This window comes from Vipera ursinii (genome assembly GCF_947247035.1).
Source record: "Vipera ursinii genome assembly, chromosome: 2".
Taxonomy (NCBI): domain Eukaryota; kingdom Metazoa; phylum Chordata; class Lepidosauria; order Squamata; family Viperidae; genus Vipera; species Vipera ursinii.
Window position 1 is genome coordinate 34,023,753 of NC_139513.1, and position 18,717 is coordinate 34,042,469.

The 18,717-nt window shown below is 40.2% G+C and overlaps 1 protein-coding gene across 1 annotated transcript in view; it reads right to left on the reverse strand.

The window, feature by feature from the left end:
- ADAMTS9 (ADAM metallopeptidase with thrombospondin type 1 motif 9) overlaps window positions 1–18,717 on the reverse strand; it is a 160,444-nt gene that overhangs the window by 106,236 nt on the left and 35,491 nt on the right. The window contains exons 9-12 of the mRNA XM_083355935.1: window positions 16,886–17,032; window positions 13,665–13,806; window positions 9,610–9,717; window positions 1,348–1,493 (exon numbers count right to left, since the gene is read on the reverse strand). Of these exons, the coding sequence (XP_083212061.1) occupies window positions 1,348–1,493; window positions 9,610–9,717; window positions 13,665–13,806; window positions 16,886–17,032 (543 nt within the window). The remainder of the gene's footprint in view (window positions 1–1,347; window positions 1,494–9,609; window positions 9,718–13,664; window positions 13,807–16,885; window positions 17,033–18,717) is intronic.

Consider the following 18,717-nt stretch of genomic DNA (forward strand, 5'->3'; position numbering starts at 1 on the left):
AGATATCAAATTATATGTATTAGATAAATGAATAAAATAAATAAAAAAATAAAATGAGTATATATGTGTAGTATCAAGATTGCAGCAGGCAGGAGAGGTAAATTTCTCACTTTCCATTCTAGCTGGATTTCTAAGAAAAACCTGAACAGACTGTTTTTTCCCCTATGAAAATCACAGCTTTGCTGGTGCAATTCTGGACTAAGTTCCAGTTTCATTAGTTCAGAGTTGTGCTTTGGCAACGAAATCAGGTCTTGGGGGTTCAGTCATAAACACAGCTTCAGTTTCAGTCCCAATTTAGGGCAATTTCCAATCTAAATACAGATTTATAGATAGACTAACCTATCTATGTTTCATTGAATGCATGTTGAGACACTTCACTGTATTACAGCTGTCCCCAGTGTGTATGCATGTGTGCCATCTGTTTGTCATATACTATATGTATGCATGCATGTCATCTGTTCCATCATCTTCATATCCCATTTACATGAATCATTCGTGATATCTTGATCCATTTTACCAAAATGCCTTTCATACAGTGTTCTTATTTACTCATCTTTTAATCCAGCTATCTATTATAAGAATTTATATCCTGTCCCTCAGTAAAATTCTAGAGCAGATGACACTATTTCAAAACATACTAAAATATTCAGCACTGTAAATTTGCAACAGCATAAAAACAAACTCATCCATGATAAAACATTAAAATTAAATTAAAATAAAGTGTATCCCTGCACCAAATTAAATTCAGAAGAGCCAACAGGCAAGCCTCTTTAAGAAGCAGGTTTCACAAAGAGCGCTACCCCCTGCTGTTCAGTGATTAACTTTCATGTTTTGTGAGGCACATATTTTATTATCAAGTTACAGTTTGGGGTTTTCAGAGAAGAGTGTTCAATATATGTTATAGCTCCCTCATTACTTTTGTCATCTAACAGGCTGCACCCACATTCCTGTTTATAACAGGAATCCTGTTATAAACCATCATGCGAACAAGCAACTTTCTGATGCATGTGGCCTATTGCCAGCAGCTTCATTCCCCTTTCAGATGACTACTAAATACAGGTCAGAAAGAGATAACTTTATGAGACATTTGAATGTAATATTATATGCAGCAAACCCCAAGAAGTCATTACCCTTAAGCCAACAATTTATCCTGGCTTGAGGTTAGTTTATTCCCAATGATTCAAATAGGGATGCAGTTGTTAAATAAAGTTAGCACTTCCAGGTTCTACACATGTAGAAAGAAGAAACATACTTGCTGTGCTGCAAACACAGGTTGCTGTCCATTCAGGATTCCTGCCTTAAAGTGCGGTGAGAATACAGTTGTAATATTTAATCTTTTGTACTTACTCAGGCCTGTTGCATTCTCGAACGGCATTTTTAATACCCCCACCACATGTTCGTGAGCATGCTCCGAAGGGGCTCCATGCACCCCAAGCCCCGTCTGTCATAGGTAATTCTCGCTCTTTGGGAACACAGTGGCCATACTTGCAATGCTAAATTCCAGACCAGAGAGAGAGAGAAAAAGAGAAAAAAAACTTTTAACAAGATTATTTTATTGTACAGTTAGGCTTCATTCCAGCATATTCCAATATTTTTAATAGTAATTTTATTAAAGATCATAATTACAGCAGTAAATGCTGTAATTTTATTTTCCTGGGCAGATTTTATTTTCCTGGGCTCCAAGATCACCGCAGATGGGGACTGCAGCCAAGAAATTAAAAGACGCTTACTCCTGGGGAGGAAGGCCATGGCAAATCTAGACAGCACACTAAAAAGCAGAGACATCACCCTGTCAACAAAAGTGCATATAGTCAAGGCTATGGTCTTCCCAGTTGCAATGTATGGCAGTGAAAGTTGGACCATAAGAAAGGTTGAGCACCAAAGAATTGAGGCCTTTGCACTATGGTGCTGGAGAAGACTCCTGCGAGTCCCTTGGACTGCAAGGCAATCAAACCGGTCAGTCCTAGAGGAGATCAACCCTGACTGCTCTTTAGAAGGCCAGATCCTGAAGCTAAAACTCAAATACTTTGGCCACCTAATGAGAAGGAAGGACTCACTGGAGAAGAGCCTCATGCTGGGAAAGATTGAGGGCAATAGAAGAAGGGGACGACAGAGAATGAGGTGGCTGGATGGAGTCACTGAAGCAGTAGGCGTGAGCTTAGATGGACTCCAGAAGATGGTAGAGGACAGGAAGGCCTGGAGGAACATTGTCCATGGGGTCGCGATGGGTCAGACACAACTTCGCAACTAACAACAACAACAAAATGCTAATACCAAAAGAAAAAAAAGTAGAATAAAGGAAAGAGTAGAAGGTGCAAAAAAGAAACAAGGGAAAAATAAGGAGATAACAGAAAAGGAAGAAAAGTAAGGATATAGGAAAGAAAAAGAAAATAAAAATATAAAGTAGTGACTTCTCACCATCATAACAAGTATAAATAATTTTACTATAGGTAGTCCTCAACTTACAACTGTTTCAAGTTAGTAGTACATACTCTAAAAAGTTATTTACAAACCATCCTTGAAGTCATGTACCACTCCAGCAGTCACATGATTGCATTTTGGGTGCTCACATTTACAACTGGTTGCAGCATCCCATGCTCACGTCTTCACCATTTTCCGGCAAAAAACACCCATTGGAAAAGCTGGATTCAGACTTACAACCATGTGATTCGCTTAATGACCGCAATGTAAACAGTTGCAAAATTGAGTGCAGCCACAGGGCGACTTATGTCTGCAACAACGTACAACCAAAATTCTGGGCTCAATTGTGGTTGTAAGACTACCTATAGCTTATCACCTCCTCTTAAAACACAACACATGCTCTCTTCTTCACACACACTGCAATGTTTTTTGAAATAAAACTTTCTCTAATTTTGTCATGGTTGTGGAAAAGACCTTGGGAAACAGGAGGAAGAGCGGCAGCCTAAACAACCTGACAAATGAAATCTGAGTCTGAAGGAGGAGGAGGGGTGGCAGAAGGGACCCTCCCTAGTTTTGGGGTGAGTAAAAGAGAGGGCAAGAGGAGACATGCAAGATTGTATTAAAGGTAAACTTGGAATAAAGATACAGCTGGATGTATTGTCATGTTTCTTGTCTGGACTACCTTGAGAGATAACCAATTGTTATAGTTATACTTGTTAGAACGTTTCACTAAAGATAAGCCTTCCTTGCTCTCAAATGAATTGAGAGAGATAGTCTTACTCTGAATTACACAGATTAATTTTCATTAGTATCCAAAATTATGTCAATCTGTCCCTACTACAACACATTTTTTATTCTTAATTCCTGTGGTTTTTAAATGTACTACAAAAAGGAATTTATAGATACACATATGTAATAAAATAAAATTTTAAAAAGCTAGAATGCGGTTTTTTCCCCCATGCATTTCCTCAGACACATCCGGGGTAGATAGGCAATAAATATTACAGAAAATTGAAATTACTTGTAACAACTGAAGCTAGGAAAACACTCCATCACTCTGAAAATCCTTGTGTCTCTCAATGTAATTAATAATGCTAGAAAATTCAGTGGCACTGGCACGTGAGAGACACACTTTTAATGATTTTCACTGCCATAATTTTCAACTGCAAAATTTATTAGCTGATGCTGCATTGAATGTACAGTAACTGAATATGAAAAGAATAAAAAGCTACGCATAAAATACCTCAAATATTTTGTTAAGATGCAGTGATTTAGTAAATCTGAGGACTCAGATTGTTGGGGGCAATTAAGCTGACTTTGTAATAATGCCGCTTGGGGTGTGTGTGTGAAAGCCCTAATAAGCAGGCATATACATAGAATGAAGGCTACTGTTAAGCTTGTAAGCCGCCCTGAGTCTTCGGAGAAGGGCGGGATATAAATGGAATTAAAATAAAATAAAAAAAATTAAAAAAATGTGTTTATGTTAAAATTCTCCCCTCCACCTGTGTATTTCATGGATAAGATACAGCTTTTATGATATTTCAAAGTTTCCTTCATACATAAATATATCTTGCCAAGATGTCAAAGAGGAAACAAAGTTTCGATTTACAAAAAAAAAAAAACACAGAGAGAAAACTGTTAGCCTAGATCACAGGTCCGCAACCCGTGGCTCCGGAGCTGCATGCGGCTCTTTCAGCCATCTCCTGCGGCTCCCAGTCCTCTGCCATGTACAGTCCAAAAAAAAAAAAAAAAAGTGGGACTAAAAAAGTTCAACCAATGAATTCAAATATGCAGGGTAGGTGCATATCTCGCCTTGGCTCCACTCTTCAGTCAAACCCTGTTCTGCGCATGCGTGCATGTACGCGCATGCGCACACATTTTTTGTGGCTCCCAGTTTTTCCTTTTGTGAGGGAACCGGTTCCGAGTGGCTCTTTCACTGTTTCAGGTTGCTGACCCCTGGCCTAGATTTTGATAGACACACCATCTTTTCTCATGATCCAGTGTCATATGCTTACGTATGTGACAGCAAGAAGGACAATTAAATTTAGATTGGCAGAAACAAAGAGTAGAACTTAAAAAAATTGTGATGGCACCACAAATGGGAAAAAGCAATTCAAATGTCAAAAATATGGCTTTACCTATGTTGACAAATGAAGCAGGGTAAATCTATCAATAATTCACTAATTATTATTGTTGTTACATTATTCTAAAACAACATTTGTAATCTCTTCAGTTAAAAAGCAGAAATAAGCACAAGATTTTGGTATTTGTATGAACAGGACATCCTGACTGAAATGTATTAGATGTATTCAGCACATGGGATGGGCAAAGGGGTTATAAGTGTCAGGCACCAAGGGTGATACAACATGCAATGTAGCAAGTCCTGCTTCTACCTCTGTATTTGAGCAGAAGCACATATGATATATTAGATATATTAGGGAGACTAATACATTTATCCAAAGTCTCCGTACTAGGCATAGCACCAATTCAAGTCAAGGTAAGAAGCCTCCTAAGTGCAATATTCAGGATGTTATAGAAGTAGCAAGGAATTGTCCATGGAGAACCTCAAATTACATATAATAGGGATAGGTGATTTGGGCACTCTCATTTTCTGCATCTAAATCCCAAATCCTCTGAGTTCAATTAAGGCATTGTCTGGGCCAAGAGATCATATTGCCTGGAGTAAGATGCCACAATATATTAGATCAGAATCCATTTGCTTCTTTAGAGAGGAGGAAAACTTTTCAGTAGAATGAGGTGAACCAGATTTTAACCCCAAAGGATTTCTTTTCAGCCAAAATCTGTGACAGCAAAATCTCAGGCTAACCCGAGAGAGCCCACCAAAGGCGTTTAAAGTTAAGTGTGGAACACAGAGAATGGTTTTCAGAAAATTAGAATGAATGGCTTCTAATGTAGAAGCATCTTTATAGTGTAAACACAGAACTGTGCACCACATAATAGAAAGCCCAAGAGGTTTGCTGTATGCAGTTTTATTGTTGCAGGGACATCACTTGTATTTTATGATTGCCTTAGAAACGTTTTGAGCTTTAATTATATAAATTGAATTGAATTTGAATTGAATTGAATACTTTATCTGGAAAAATGTGATTAAACATACAAGGAATTTGTGTCTGGTTCAGAAGCCCTCAGTGTACATGAAAAGCAACAGAACAACAACAATAATGCCAATAAAATTAAAATAAATTAGTATTGAATTGGGATTTCTGGACATAAAAATAAATCACATTTTTTTAAACTTGCCCCTATCAAAAATATACTTCAACAACACGTTGTTAATATTCCTTGAATATACAGGTATCTTCAGCTTATAACCATAATTGAGCCCAAAAGTTCTTTTACTAAGTGAGTCATTTGTTAAGTGAATTTTGCCCCATTTTATGACTTTTCCTGCCACAATTTTTTAGTCGTTAAGTTAGTAACTCAGTTGTTAGGTGAATCTGGATTCCCCGTTGATTTTGCTTGCCAGAAGGTTGCAAAAGGTGATCACATGACCCTGGGACACTGCAACTGTTATAAAGATGAGTCAGTTGCCAAGCATCTAAATTTTGATCACGTGACCATAGGGATTGCTGTCATGGTCATAAGTATGAAAAAAGGCTCAGTGCCATGGTAACTTTTAACGGTCACTAAATGAACTGTTGTAAGTCAAGGACTACCTGAATGATTAAGACAAAATGTTTAACACTGCTTCCCTTGAAAAATTTATGTGACCCTTCCTCAAAAGAAACAGTAATATACCTTTTAAAAGAAATGGAATCTATTTCGTTGGCAGCTTCTAGCCATATTGACCTTCTGGTTTGAACCGGTATTCTCATGGGTGAATTTTACTAAAGTCAAGTTGGCCAAAATGAAACTTCTATTATTTCTATAGTAGATGTGGAAACACGAGTATATGTTCTACATCAGAGGTGTCAAACTCAATTTCATTGAGAGCCGCATCAGCATTGCGGTTGCCCTCAGGGGGCCGGGTGGGTGTGGCCAGGGTGGGCGTGGCCTACTGGGTGGGCGTGGCTAGAGTACGTATGGCCTACTGGGTGGGCGTGGCCAGCTCTACGTCGTTCGCATCAAGGGTGCCTAGGGGGGCCTGGGCAGGAGTGGGACAGAACTGAGGGTCTCTGGCAGAAGGAGGGTCTCTGGGCCAGGGCCAAGGCAGTGGGGGCCGTTCCCTCCCTGTTTCCAGGATGGCTTCGCGGGCCGCATAAAACCACTTCGCGGGCTGGATCTGGCCCCCGGGCCTTGTGTTTGACATGTCTGTTCTACATGCACATATATATTGCATTTTAAATCCAGGCACGTTTTATATGTATACTTCTAAACATTTTACTTAAAGCAGGTGGTATTTTTCATGATAATCAGGCCATCTGGTGTTGTAACAAGAGAAATAGTTAATCATACCATTATTAGGATTGTGGGGATGTGGATCTACTTTGATGAATACCTCATGGCAAACTATTTTTCCCCCCTTGTTATACACGTTTAATATAAATGCTAAGATAAGTCACATTGTCAAATCCTTTTTCCAGTAACAGAATTTAAACAGACAATGGGTTTCTGAGTTCAGATATCAAGTAACTGCAATTTGGTTACAAAATACAACCAGAAGCTTTTATCTTTCCCTAGGTCTTATATATATAAAAATAAGGACAAGTGTGCAATTTAGATGACTGGGCAAGATAAACCCAACAATTTCACAGCTTGCATTGCAGTAATAATGAAAAATACTTTTGGAATATGAACAGCTCTTATTCTTTTTATCAATGACTTGCAGTGTATTTGCTAAGACTGCTATTCTCTTGGCTGTGGCCATTTATTGTTCCAGAAAAAAAAAATCAAGATGTGAGAGCTTCTAAGGAAAGACGTCTCTCTGTTTTTCAGTTACAGGCTAGATATTACGATGTCTCAACAGAAAATGTTTTATCTACAGAATGATTTTTTTAATGCATGAACTATCATATTAAACAGCACAGTAGGAAGGAATTTAAATAGTGGGGTAGGCTGATCTGGGATGCAGCTGTAAGCCCAACATTTTCTAGTTAGGTTGGCTTCACATCTCTGATCTGGATAGTTTAGAATCAGTCTGCCTTCTAAAAGGCTACAAATAGTTGCACACCACTTATGGGCAATCAGTAAACTGCAAATGGAAGAGGCAGTCTGAAAATGAAAGAAAATCGAAACACTAACCTTCTGCACTGGCATGTTAGTACCACAGTTGACATTAATAAAACACAAAAGGTGTTAATTGACATAGCACTATCCTTTAAGAATATTTTGCAGCTCTATATACAACAAAATTGTTGAAAAGCAAGTGTGCCCACTGCAGAATGGATTGATACCAGACATTCTAAACCATTAGAAGTTAACAGTGGAAGGCAAGCCATTTCCTCTGAGAAATTTACTATGACTGAGTTCCCACCAATGGTTAAGTCTCAATGATAAGCTTAATTAGATGATATTTCCCACTTGGATGTGCAAATCCAATGAAATAATCATATTCAGAAAATTATATCTGCTTTTTATATGATAGCAGCAGCAGCTTGCTAACCCTGAAGTAAAGCAAACAAATACTGCACAGCATATATTTGTCTGAAAAGTTTAGAGTTTGGATTATTATTTGGATTTAATGCTATCCAGCTCAGTGTTCTCACACATAAAATATGTCTAACACGTCACACGAGTTTGTCTGCTGCAAGAAAGAGGCTTGAAGCAGACATTTCTATAACAGGTTTAGTTAAAATTTCAGGGTTTTTCTCGGTGTGTCAGGTTTTATGTCTTTTTAATTCTCTTTTTAATTTTTTTTTTACTAATTATATACACCCATGAGTTTTAAAGTCTGCAAAGCTGAAGCAAATCATTTTGCTTCACTTTGGTTAGAGAACATAGAAAATGTTTAAAAGGAAGATAAACTTCTCCAACTGAGGGGACTGGGCTCCAGATGTTGTATCAGTACTCTGCACTAAAACTGCTTGCTCCAAATTAATTGTGGTGTGATGTTGCGTTCAACAGTGTTTAAAAAGAAAATGTTATGAGATGATATGGGAGACTCCCTCATAGAAATAATCTGTGAAGTAGCTTTCACACAGTCCTTTTATCAATGGTTACCAGTATAAAGTTGGATATTACAGAAAGGAAAATATCTCATTCAAAAGAGAAGGTTGAGCTTTTTCTCCTAGTGCAGGGGTCGGCAACCTAAAAAAGAAAAAGAGCCACTGGGAACCGGTTCCATCACAAATTAAAAAAAGAGGGAGCCGCGTGCGTGTGTCCATGCACGCGCATGCGCAAAAAGGTTTTTTGCGCATGCGCGGACGCACGCGGCTGCCATTTTTTAAAAAATGAGATGGAACCGGTTCCCGGTTGCCCGATGGCGACGGCCCGTCTGCAAAGCTGCCGCTTTCGGCAGCTTTGCAGACGGGCCGTGGCAGCTTCCTCAAAGAGCGGCGCCCCTGCCCATTCCGAGAGGTGCGCGCGCACCTCTCCGAACGACCGGAGGTGCGCGCGTACCTCCGCGCAAATGGGCAGCGGTGCCGCTCTTTCAGGAAGCCCGCCGCGGCCCGTCTGTGAAGCTGCCGAAAGCGGCAGCTTAGCAGACGGGCCGCGGCAGCTTCCGCAAAGAGCGGCGCCCCTGCCCATTCCGAGAGGTGCGCGCGCACCTCTCCGAACGACCGGAGTTGCGCGCGCACCTCCCCAAACCTTTGGGGAGGTGCGCGCGTACCTCCGTGCGAAGGGGCAGCGGCGCCGCTCTTTGAGGAAGCTGCCGAAAGCGGAGCCGCAGGTTGCCGACCTGTGTCCTAGTGAATAGGCCAATAGGAATTGGTCTAGGAATGAGTATAGCCTGGTGATAGAACAATTTAAAAATGCTTCTAATCAAACAATAAAATGGTTAAAGACATTCTCAATGAATGGATGCCATTATCTGGTGTAGTGGTTAAAGTGCTGGCCTAGAAACCAGGAGACAGTGAGTTCTAGTTCTGCCTTAGACATGAAAGCCAGCTAGGTGACTTTGGGCCAGTTACTTTCTCCCAGCCCAACCCACCTCATAAAATTGTTGTGGGGAAAATAGGAGGAGAATATTGGGTATGTTTGCTGCCATGAGTTATTTAAAAAGAAAAGAAAAGAAAGGTGGGATAAAAAATCAAATACATCAGTAATGATAAGAGCAAAGAGACCAACCTTTCCCAGGCCACAGTCCGTCCCATCTGCCCACGGTGTGTGTTGTGTACGACATCCTTTATGTGCTCCGTCATCATTAATGCACCATAGTCTTCTGCACTGCTTCTGCTTAAGTGATTTTAAATGGTCTCAGCATTACTCAACAGCCAGTATAACATATGCTATAGGCCACATACTTATTTTAGATTATCTCCCTGGTGTTATTACCATCACTGAGAAAGGAAGTATAAACAATGAGCACAATAAACTAGAGGAAGTGACTTGGCTAAGGTTGCAAATGCTGAAACTTTTGGCTCAAAGGTCCTAACCTCCTGATTTAAAAGCTAAACCTGTGCCCATACAAAATAGTCAAAAATCACATTATAAAAAATTGGTTAAAAGCTTCCTCTTGAAGTACAAAATGAACAAAGCCTGAAAATCAGAAATAGTGAATATTGCTATTACCCTCAAATTTGACAGATTCTTATTGAAATATCTGATCCTGCACTCCATTTGGACTGTTCATGTATTCTCTTTCTTTGAACTAATTAATGGTTTCTATTTTTAAATTTCATGATTATTAAGAGTTGAATAAGCTACAGCTGAGAAAGGCAGATGCCCCCCCCGCAAATTATTAAGACCTGAATGTCCTATGCTTCCAAATCAATCCCATTAAAACAAAACATTTTACACAGATTACCAGTCACTATTTCCTATGAGAAGGGACGCGGTGGCTCAGTGGGTTAGGACGCTGAGCTTGTCGATCAGAAGGTCGGCAGTTTGGCAGGTCGAATCCCGAGTGCCGCGTAGCAGAGTGAGCGCCTGTTCCTCGTCCCAGCTTCTGCCAACCTAGCAGTTCGAAAGCACGTAAAAATGCAAGTAGAAAAATAGGGACCACTGCGGTGGGAAGGTAACAGCGTTCCGTGCGCCTTTGGCGTCTAGTCATGCCAGCCACATGACCACGGAGACGTCCTCGGACAAGCACTGGCTCTTCGGCTTTGAAACGGAGATGAGCACCGGCCCCTAGAGTCGGAAATGACTAGCATGCATGTGCGGGGGAACCTTTACCTTTACCTTTATTTCCTATGAGAGAGATTGTCTTACATATTGTTCTGTTTTTATCAGTGTTAAAAATACAGATATAAGCTACAACTTTGCAGAATTTTACTCAGCTTCCTCTGTAATTTCTATTTAAAAGGGCTATATATTATTCTGGGTTGTATACAATATAATGTAAGTAAGTCTTATTAAGTTCAGTGGGAATTACTACTAAGCAGACACTGGGAAATTTCATGGATAAGTTGCTTAAAGAGTTATTCTGTGACACCAATCCTCTCCAGGATCTTAGGGAATCACCTAGCAATCTTGCATGTCTATGCCGCATGTCTCACCAGTGATGATAGCACTGAATAAGACTGCCACCAAGTATACATCTTCCTGAAGAAGCCATCTCTCAGTCCAGCTATTTTGAATAACTATTGACCAATTTCCAGATATTGGGGGGCGGGGGACTCCAGATATAAAGGATTCCAGTACTGAGTTTAAGTCTGGAATGAGAAATTATCATATGATGATAACACCCAGGGATACCACAGCAATCCTTGCTGTAATGGCCTGGCTGGATCAAAACAAGCTCAGATTAAACCCTTGAAAGATAGGAGTTGTCAGTGATATTCTGGCTGAAGCCTCATTCCCAGTTTGATTCTGGATTATATTAAAGTAAAGATAAAGGTTCCTCCGCACATGCGTGCTAGTCGTTTCTAACTCTAGGGGCCGGTGCTCATCTCCGTTTCAAAGCCAAAGAGCCAGCGCTTGTCCGAAGACGTCTCCGTGGTCATGTGGCCGGCATGACTAGATGCCAAAGGCGCACGGAACGCTGTTACCTTCCCACCGTAGTGGTCCCTATTTTTCTACTTGCATTTTTACGTGCTTTCAAACTGCTAGGTTGGCAGAAGCTGGGGCGAGTAACAGGCGCTCACTCTGTTACGCGGCACTCGGGATTCGACCCGCCAAACTGCCGACCATCTGATCGACAAGCTCAGCGTCCTAACCCACTGAGCCACTGCGTCCCTTTGGATTATATTACAGGTCTGTAATTTGGGGTCCTCAGGATTCTAAACTCCTATTACAGTATCAATGGAGGAGAGGGCTTCACCCTCGTCACCTGGTATATTGTAACATTCTGCAGCTGGGCTGAAAACTACCCCAAAACTCCAAATGATACATAACACTGTGGCCCATCTGCTTACTCAGAGTATCAAGATCCAATAATGTACCATCTGTGCTATGTTTGTTGCACTGGTTACCACTCTGCTTCTGAATCCAGTTCAACATGGTAGTTATTACCTTTAAAGCCTTGCATGGTTTGGAGCAAAAGTAGCTATATGGAACATCTTTCCAACACTACATATGGCTGATTCCATGCCATATTTGAGGGAAAGCACATGCCCTATCCATAAGAGATGAGGAGGGTAGTCTCAAGGATTCTCAGTGACCACCCTGCTCTTGAGGTAAGGAATGTCCCCAATGTTCTGATTCTCACGAAGGTCTTGAAAACTCTATTGCTTCACAGGTCATATAAGGGTTGATAAGACTCAGTCAGATTAGATACGATTATTGTTTATTGTTTATATAAACAGGAACTTTTAACATTCAGAGCTAGAAACCCCACATTTCTGAAGGATGTCTACATCAAGTCCCAATCTGTGCATCCAAGTTACAAGAACAGATTCCATCTTTCAAAGCTGAAATTACAGTATATGTGTGTACTGTACATGCGTACATGTCGAAGGCATTTAACACATGTTGATAAAACTAATGATGCATTTAATCTGCAACTCTTCTGATTAGTCATTTTCTATGTCACCTCAGTCCTGATTAAATAATCAAAAAGCCACGAGTGTGACATTAACAGTCACAGCTCTTTCATACTATAGCTTTATAAAGAAAACAACAACTTTATAAGATATCTGCCTTGTATAAGCAGGTGGCTGTGAAAATCTGCAAAGAAGTTCCCCACTTGTTAAACTAATGGATTTTTCTCTCAAAAATCCAATACGCAATCTAATTTTAGAGATTATTACACTCACACGCTATAACCTTCTTTCACAGAATCATAGGGCTGGAAAGGACCTTGGACGTCTTCTAGTCTAACCTTATGGCCAAGGTAGGAGTCCTTATACCATCCTGAAAAATGGTTGACTAGTCTTTTCTTGGAGACCTCCAGTGATGGAGAATCCTGGCAAGTTTAAGATGTCTGGACTTCAATTCCTGCAAATCCCCAGCCAGCATGGTGGCTGGGGAATTCTGGGAGTTGAAGTCCAGACATCTGAAAGTTGCCAAGGTTGAGAAATATTGTACTAGGCTATGGAATTCATGGGCCATACCAGGGAAGGCTGACAAAATTCCTAAGGAAATATGGTGCTGTTTGTTTGAGGGCGGTGACTGGCTCAATTCACCTACAGGTAGTCTTGACTTACAACCACTGCTGAACCCAAAACTTCCATTGCTAAGCAAGACAGCTAAGTGAGTTTTGCCACCTTTCTTGCCACAGTTGCTAAGTGAATTACTGCAGTTTTTAAGTTAGTAAAATTGTGGTTAAGTGAATCTGGTTTCCCCATTGGCTTTGCTTGCCAGAAGGTCGCAAAAATGTGATCACATCAGCCCAGGACACTGCAGTCATCATAAATACATGCCAGTTGCCAAGTGCCCAAATTCTGATCATGTGACCATAGGGATGCCGCAATACTTGTAAGTGTGAAAAATAGTCACAAGTCCCTTTTTTCAGTGCTATTGTAACTTTGAATAGTCACTAAACAAATGGTTGTAAGTCAAGGACTACTTGTATATATCTCAAATGTCTGGATGTAAATACAAGGCAGAAATAATGTAGAAATCTCAAATTAATTTGGGAATTAAAAACTGAAATCCAAACTGGTCAGACCATAATGTTTTTTTAGAAGTAAGGTCTTTTTCCAGATCCAAATATTGGATACCAAGCAGGCATTTTCCTTTTGATAAACCTAACAGTTGTTCATATTGAAAGCAAACCAAAGAAGTAAAAAAAAGCACATTACCATATAAGGGCAAACCTTAGCTCCAGGCCCAAAAATTAACTCGCACTGCTTATTGACATCATACATATGACCAGGAAGTTGTTGAGGCAAAGTGTAGGTTCTTGATGAAGGCTCATCAAGCAAACACTCCCCGTATCCAGTGCTAGAATGAAAAGCATTACAGTTATCTTCACGACCATAGTGTTGTAGTAGATTAAGGTTATTTTAAAATCTCCCACTAACAGATAATCAAGAGAATATTAACACTGAACAGATAACACTTGGCCCGTAGTAAGTAAAACATTCAGTTCATATAGTTGCCAGACAACTGAACAATCGCTATCACGCCATGAATGCTGCATTTCATGACATGCACCTGCTCTTAAGAATAGTACTATACTATACATTAAAATTCAAAGCTTGTTTCAAAAATGATTTGGAAGAAGGGCTTCAGACCTCTTGTGAGCATCGAATTTTGCTGCTATTAATTAAACAGCTAGAGATTTTTTTGAGCTTTCGTGCGTGGAAAAAAAGAAGATGGGACTGACTTAAGAGTTGCATTAACTGTAAAGCAGTAGCATCTATTTTTTCACTCGACTGAAAAAAAATGAGCTTCTTTAATGAACTGTAGAGATACTGGGCTCCTGCGAGTTATTATTTTTCCAAATAATTTTGGAAGCATGCCAAGCCCTAGCACCGTGGTAACCAACCTATGGCATGGGTGCCACAGGTGGCACGCAGAGCCCTCTCTGTGGGCACGCACACCGTCGGCCCAGTCCTAGGCCTTCAGCTGGGTTTTATAAAACCTTTTCACCTTAGGCCTCCACCACCGTGTGCAAAAAAAAAAAAGGTTCAATCAATCAATCAATTTCAACTTCTCACGGGGAAAAAAAAGATCTTGCAAAGTTGGAATTGATTGATTGAACTTTTTGGTCCCACCCAGTCTGCCGTTACCACCGCAGCCACGCCCACCCAATGGGCCATGCCCACCCAGCATCCGATGATACATAAGTGGGTTTTGGGTTGCAGTTTGGGCACTCAGTCTCTAAAAGGTTCGCCATCACTGTAGCTAGCACTATGATTCTGGGGAAAAGGTACGGGTTCTGCACTACAAAATGAACCTCTTTATTACCCTCTTTGATATAAATAATAAGAATAAGAGCCTTGGTGGAGCAGTGGGCTGATGCCTCCTTAAGTAACAGCAGCTGCCTGCAATTAGTGCAGGTTCGCGTCCCACCAGGCTCAAGGTTGACTCAGCCTTCCATCCTTCCGAGGTAGGTAAAATGAGGACCCAGATTGTTGGGGGCAATTAAGCTGACTTTGTAATAATGCCGCTTGGGTGTGTGTGTGTGTGAAAGCCCTAATAAGCAGGCATATACATAGAATGAAGGCTACTGCTAAGCTTGTAAGCCGCCCTGAGTCTTCGGAGAAGGGCGGGATATAAATGGAATTAAAATAAATAAATAAATAAATAAATAAATAAATAAATAAATAAAACTCAGCTACCAAGTATCAGGAAAAGTATAGTCAAAGAAGGATTTTCCCCAATTTGTGCTTCCTCAATTTATGTAGTGTGCTACTTATAACAACCTTTCTTTCTATCCTGCCCTAGCTCAAATGATTTCCGCCAGTTTACACTTAGGGAAAAATAACACAGTAAATTTCATTAATGTCTTTATAGGCGTACCAAAATTCAATCCCATAGGGCAGGGGTCGGCAACCTGAAACAGTGAAAGACCCACTCGGAACCGGTTCCCTCAAAAAAAAACACAACACCCCGGGGAGCCAGAAAAACGGCCCAACGGCCCTGCTGCGAAAGAGTGGGGTGGAAAGAGAGTCGGGCCAGACGGCAGCGGTGTGTTCGGAGGAGGGGAGCCCGAGGAAGTTGCAGCAGACGGAAAAAGGGCCTAATGGCCCTGCCGCAAAAGAATGGGATGGGGAGAGAGTCGGGCAAGACGGCAGCGGTGTGTTCGGAGGAGGGGAGCCCAAGGAAGTTGCAGCAGACGGAAAAAGGGCCGGACAGCCCTGCTGTGAAAGACTGGGGCGGAAAGAGAGTCGGGCGAGACGGCAGCGGTGTGTTCAGAGGAGGGGAGCCCGAGGAAGGCGCAGCAGATGGAAAAATGGCCTAATGGCCCTGCCGCAAAAGAATGGGATGGGGAGAGAGTCGGGCAAGACAGCAGCGGTGTGTTCAGAGGAGGGGAGCCCGAGGAAGGTGCAGCAGATGGAAAATGGGCCCACTCACCTTTCCAGAAGTCCTCCAGTCTCTTCCTCCGCTGCCGCCATGTGGAGTCCGAAGAAGAAAAGCGGTTTGTGGGCAGTCCCACAAACCAAAGAAGTTCAACCAATCAATTCAAATATCGCGAGGTTTTTTTTTTGTGTGTGTGAGAAGTTTGAATTGAATTGAAGTCCCATTTTTTTTGGGGGGGGGGACTGCACATGGCGTAGGAGGACTGGGAGCTGCAGGAGACAGGTGAGAGAGCTGCATGCAGCTCCGGAGCCGCGGGTAGCCGACCCGTGCCATAGGGTAATCACAATAAGTTTATATAGCCACTCAAGTTAAAAAAACTTTGGGTGGCTCACAACAGCACTAAAAACCAATAACTATAAAACATAATCATAAAATGATAAATCAAAAACAAAATAATGGCATCTTAATCACCCTTTTGGAATGTCTCACAACCAGCTACAATATAATCACCTTTATCACCCCTTAGGATGCTTTACAACAAGTTTTAAATTCTATTCTATTCTATTCTATTCTATTTTATTCTATTCTATTCTATTCTATTCTATTCTATTCTATTCTATTCTATTCTATTCTATTCTTACACCTATGCCTATTCCTATTCCTATTCCATTCCACTCTTATATTCCACTCCATTTTATTCCATTATATGTGTAAAAAGCTGGTTTTTTTCTGGAAAAAATGTTACATCACTTAGGAATATTCAAAAGCTACATACTGTATATGTGAAATAAATGAAGACGCATTTAGAAGAAAATGGCAACTAATTCAAACATGTAATGTAATGCATATAATAAACTGTGAATGTGGCCTGTATTTTGGTATACCCTATATACAGAGAGAGAAAGAGACATGAACATTAGGCACTTGCCTACAGTATATCGTTACCAACGCCTATTTATTTACATGTCACTCTCTCACATATTATGCCAAAAGCAGCTCATAAAGTATTTTTAAAAATCATATGACACGCATCAAGAAATAATTACAATCTTACTCCAGAAATTCCGTGATGTATTTACGGCTACATTTTGACCACATCCAGGGGTTAGTGTTGTAGTTGAGGGTGGGAGCCATAACATGTTGCTGGCTTTTTCCTCCTTCTTCTTTGCACTTATTATTGTCATCGTGGGGCATGTTAAATCTAAAGAGAGACAGTAGGTTGACCACTGTGTTAATACATTTTTTTTAAAAAAATCAATTTGTCCAAATTAAACACTTTTATATATAGCAGATTACACGAACTAGACAGGTTAACTCCCCTGTGGAGATCAATGAGGTTTTAAAAAAGCTGAATCTGCTGGCTTATCCTTTAAATAGGATTTATTGTGCAAAACAAAATTGCAGAAGTTGCAAATAAGCACACAAAATTCCATACCCTATTTCTTTGAAATTTGAAGTACCTTATTAATAGGGTTCTTTTCTGAAGAATGGAATCCTCATTCCAAAGCAAAGACCTGTAGCCTATATGCATAATTGGAGGAACTGTCTTAGAGCTGGCTCAACATATTTGAACCTAAGAATGACTGATTGATTACATGCCATCAAATTATTGTCGACTCTCAGCAAGCACATAGAAATTTTCCATGATTATCTGTCCCTAACCTGAACCCAGGAGCAGTCCCAACAAAGAATTTTAATTTCTGTACAGGCAAGGAAACAAAATAGCACCAGCAGCCAAAATGCTATCACCAGATATACATGAATTAAGAGGTTAGTCCTCATGGGATTCAAAGATTCATTTACTTATGAATATTTTGCTCTGCATTATAATGTACTGTATATATTATGCAACCACTGTAGAAATATTTTTGAATTCTACAACTCACTATGAATAACTGATTAAAGCACTCCTAGTAATCCTAGTTTATTTCAGTTAATTAGCTCTTTCCTGAAAACTGTAAGTTCTTGGAACAATTTAAAACAATTCATTATTATTTTATAGATTCGGCACATTTATATCCTGCTGAATCTTGCAACTCATAGGAGTTTATAATAAAACACATAAACCAAAATATAATTAAAGCCACACAAAAAACCATCCCAAAGTATAAATAATAAAAAGATGAATTATTACGACAATCCCAAGAGTCCATCCAATCTCTGAATTTACTAAGTTCAGTTCCCAAATTTTCAGTTATGCAATATGACAAAGTATGTACGTATATATTAAAGTTTGGAAACCTTTTGATTCGGCTAGTAGATTAAGCTGTGCTATATCACAGTTGAATGAACAGCAGAACACAGGCTTGATTCAATGTAAGTCCAGCTGTTCTATTGTCAGCTATTGCATTCTTTCTTTTCTCTTCCACTCTCTTTGATTGGGTAAGACTAAATTCCTGTCTCACCTCTTCCCTCAATCCAGTAGGCTTCTAGGAGAAGAACAAAGTACCTAAATTTACTGGTTTCAGAAATTTATGCAAGGCCAGGACCTTCTGCTATTGTAGGGCATTTTTGGATTCAATAGAAAGTAACTTTAATAGTCACATTTAAGATTTATTATGCTGGCTGAGCTTGTTTGCTTGCAGATGTTTCACTATCCAACTAGGTAACATAAACAGTGCTAGTGAATGTTGAATTTGCTCCCTGTTTATATACAGCAGTGGGCCCTGTCAGTATTAATGTGGATGTGGCTTTCTCCTTGGTAGTTCCTTGATTAGGGTACCTGTGAGCATCCTAAACCAAGCTAAATCCAAAATTCTGAATGCTTGGCATTCAGACAAAACAGCTAACAAGAGACATATTTATTAACCACATTTATGCACCATTCAAAAGAGACAATAAAAAAATTAAGAAGGAAACAAAAAGACCAGAATACATCCTCTCCAG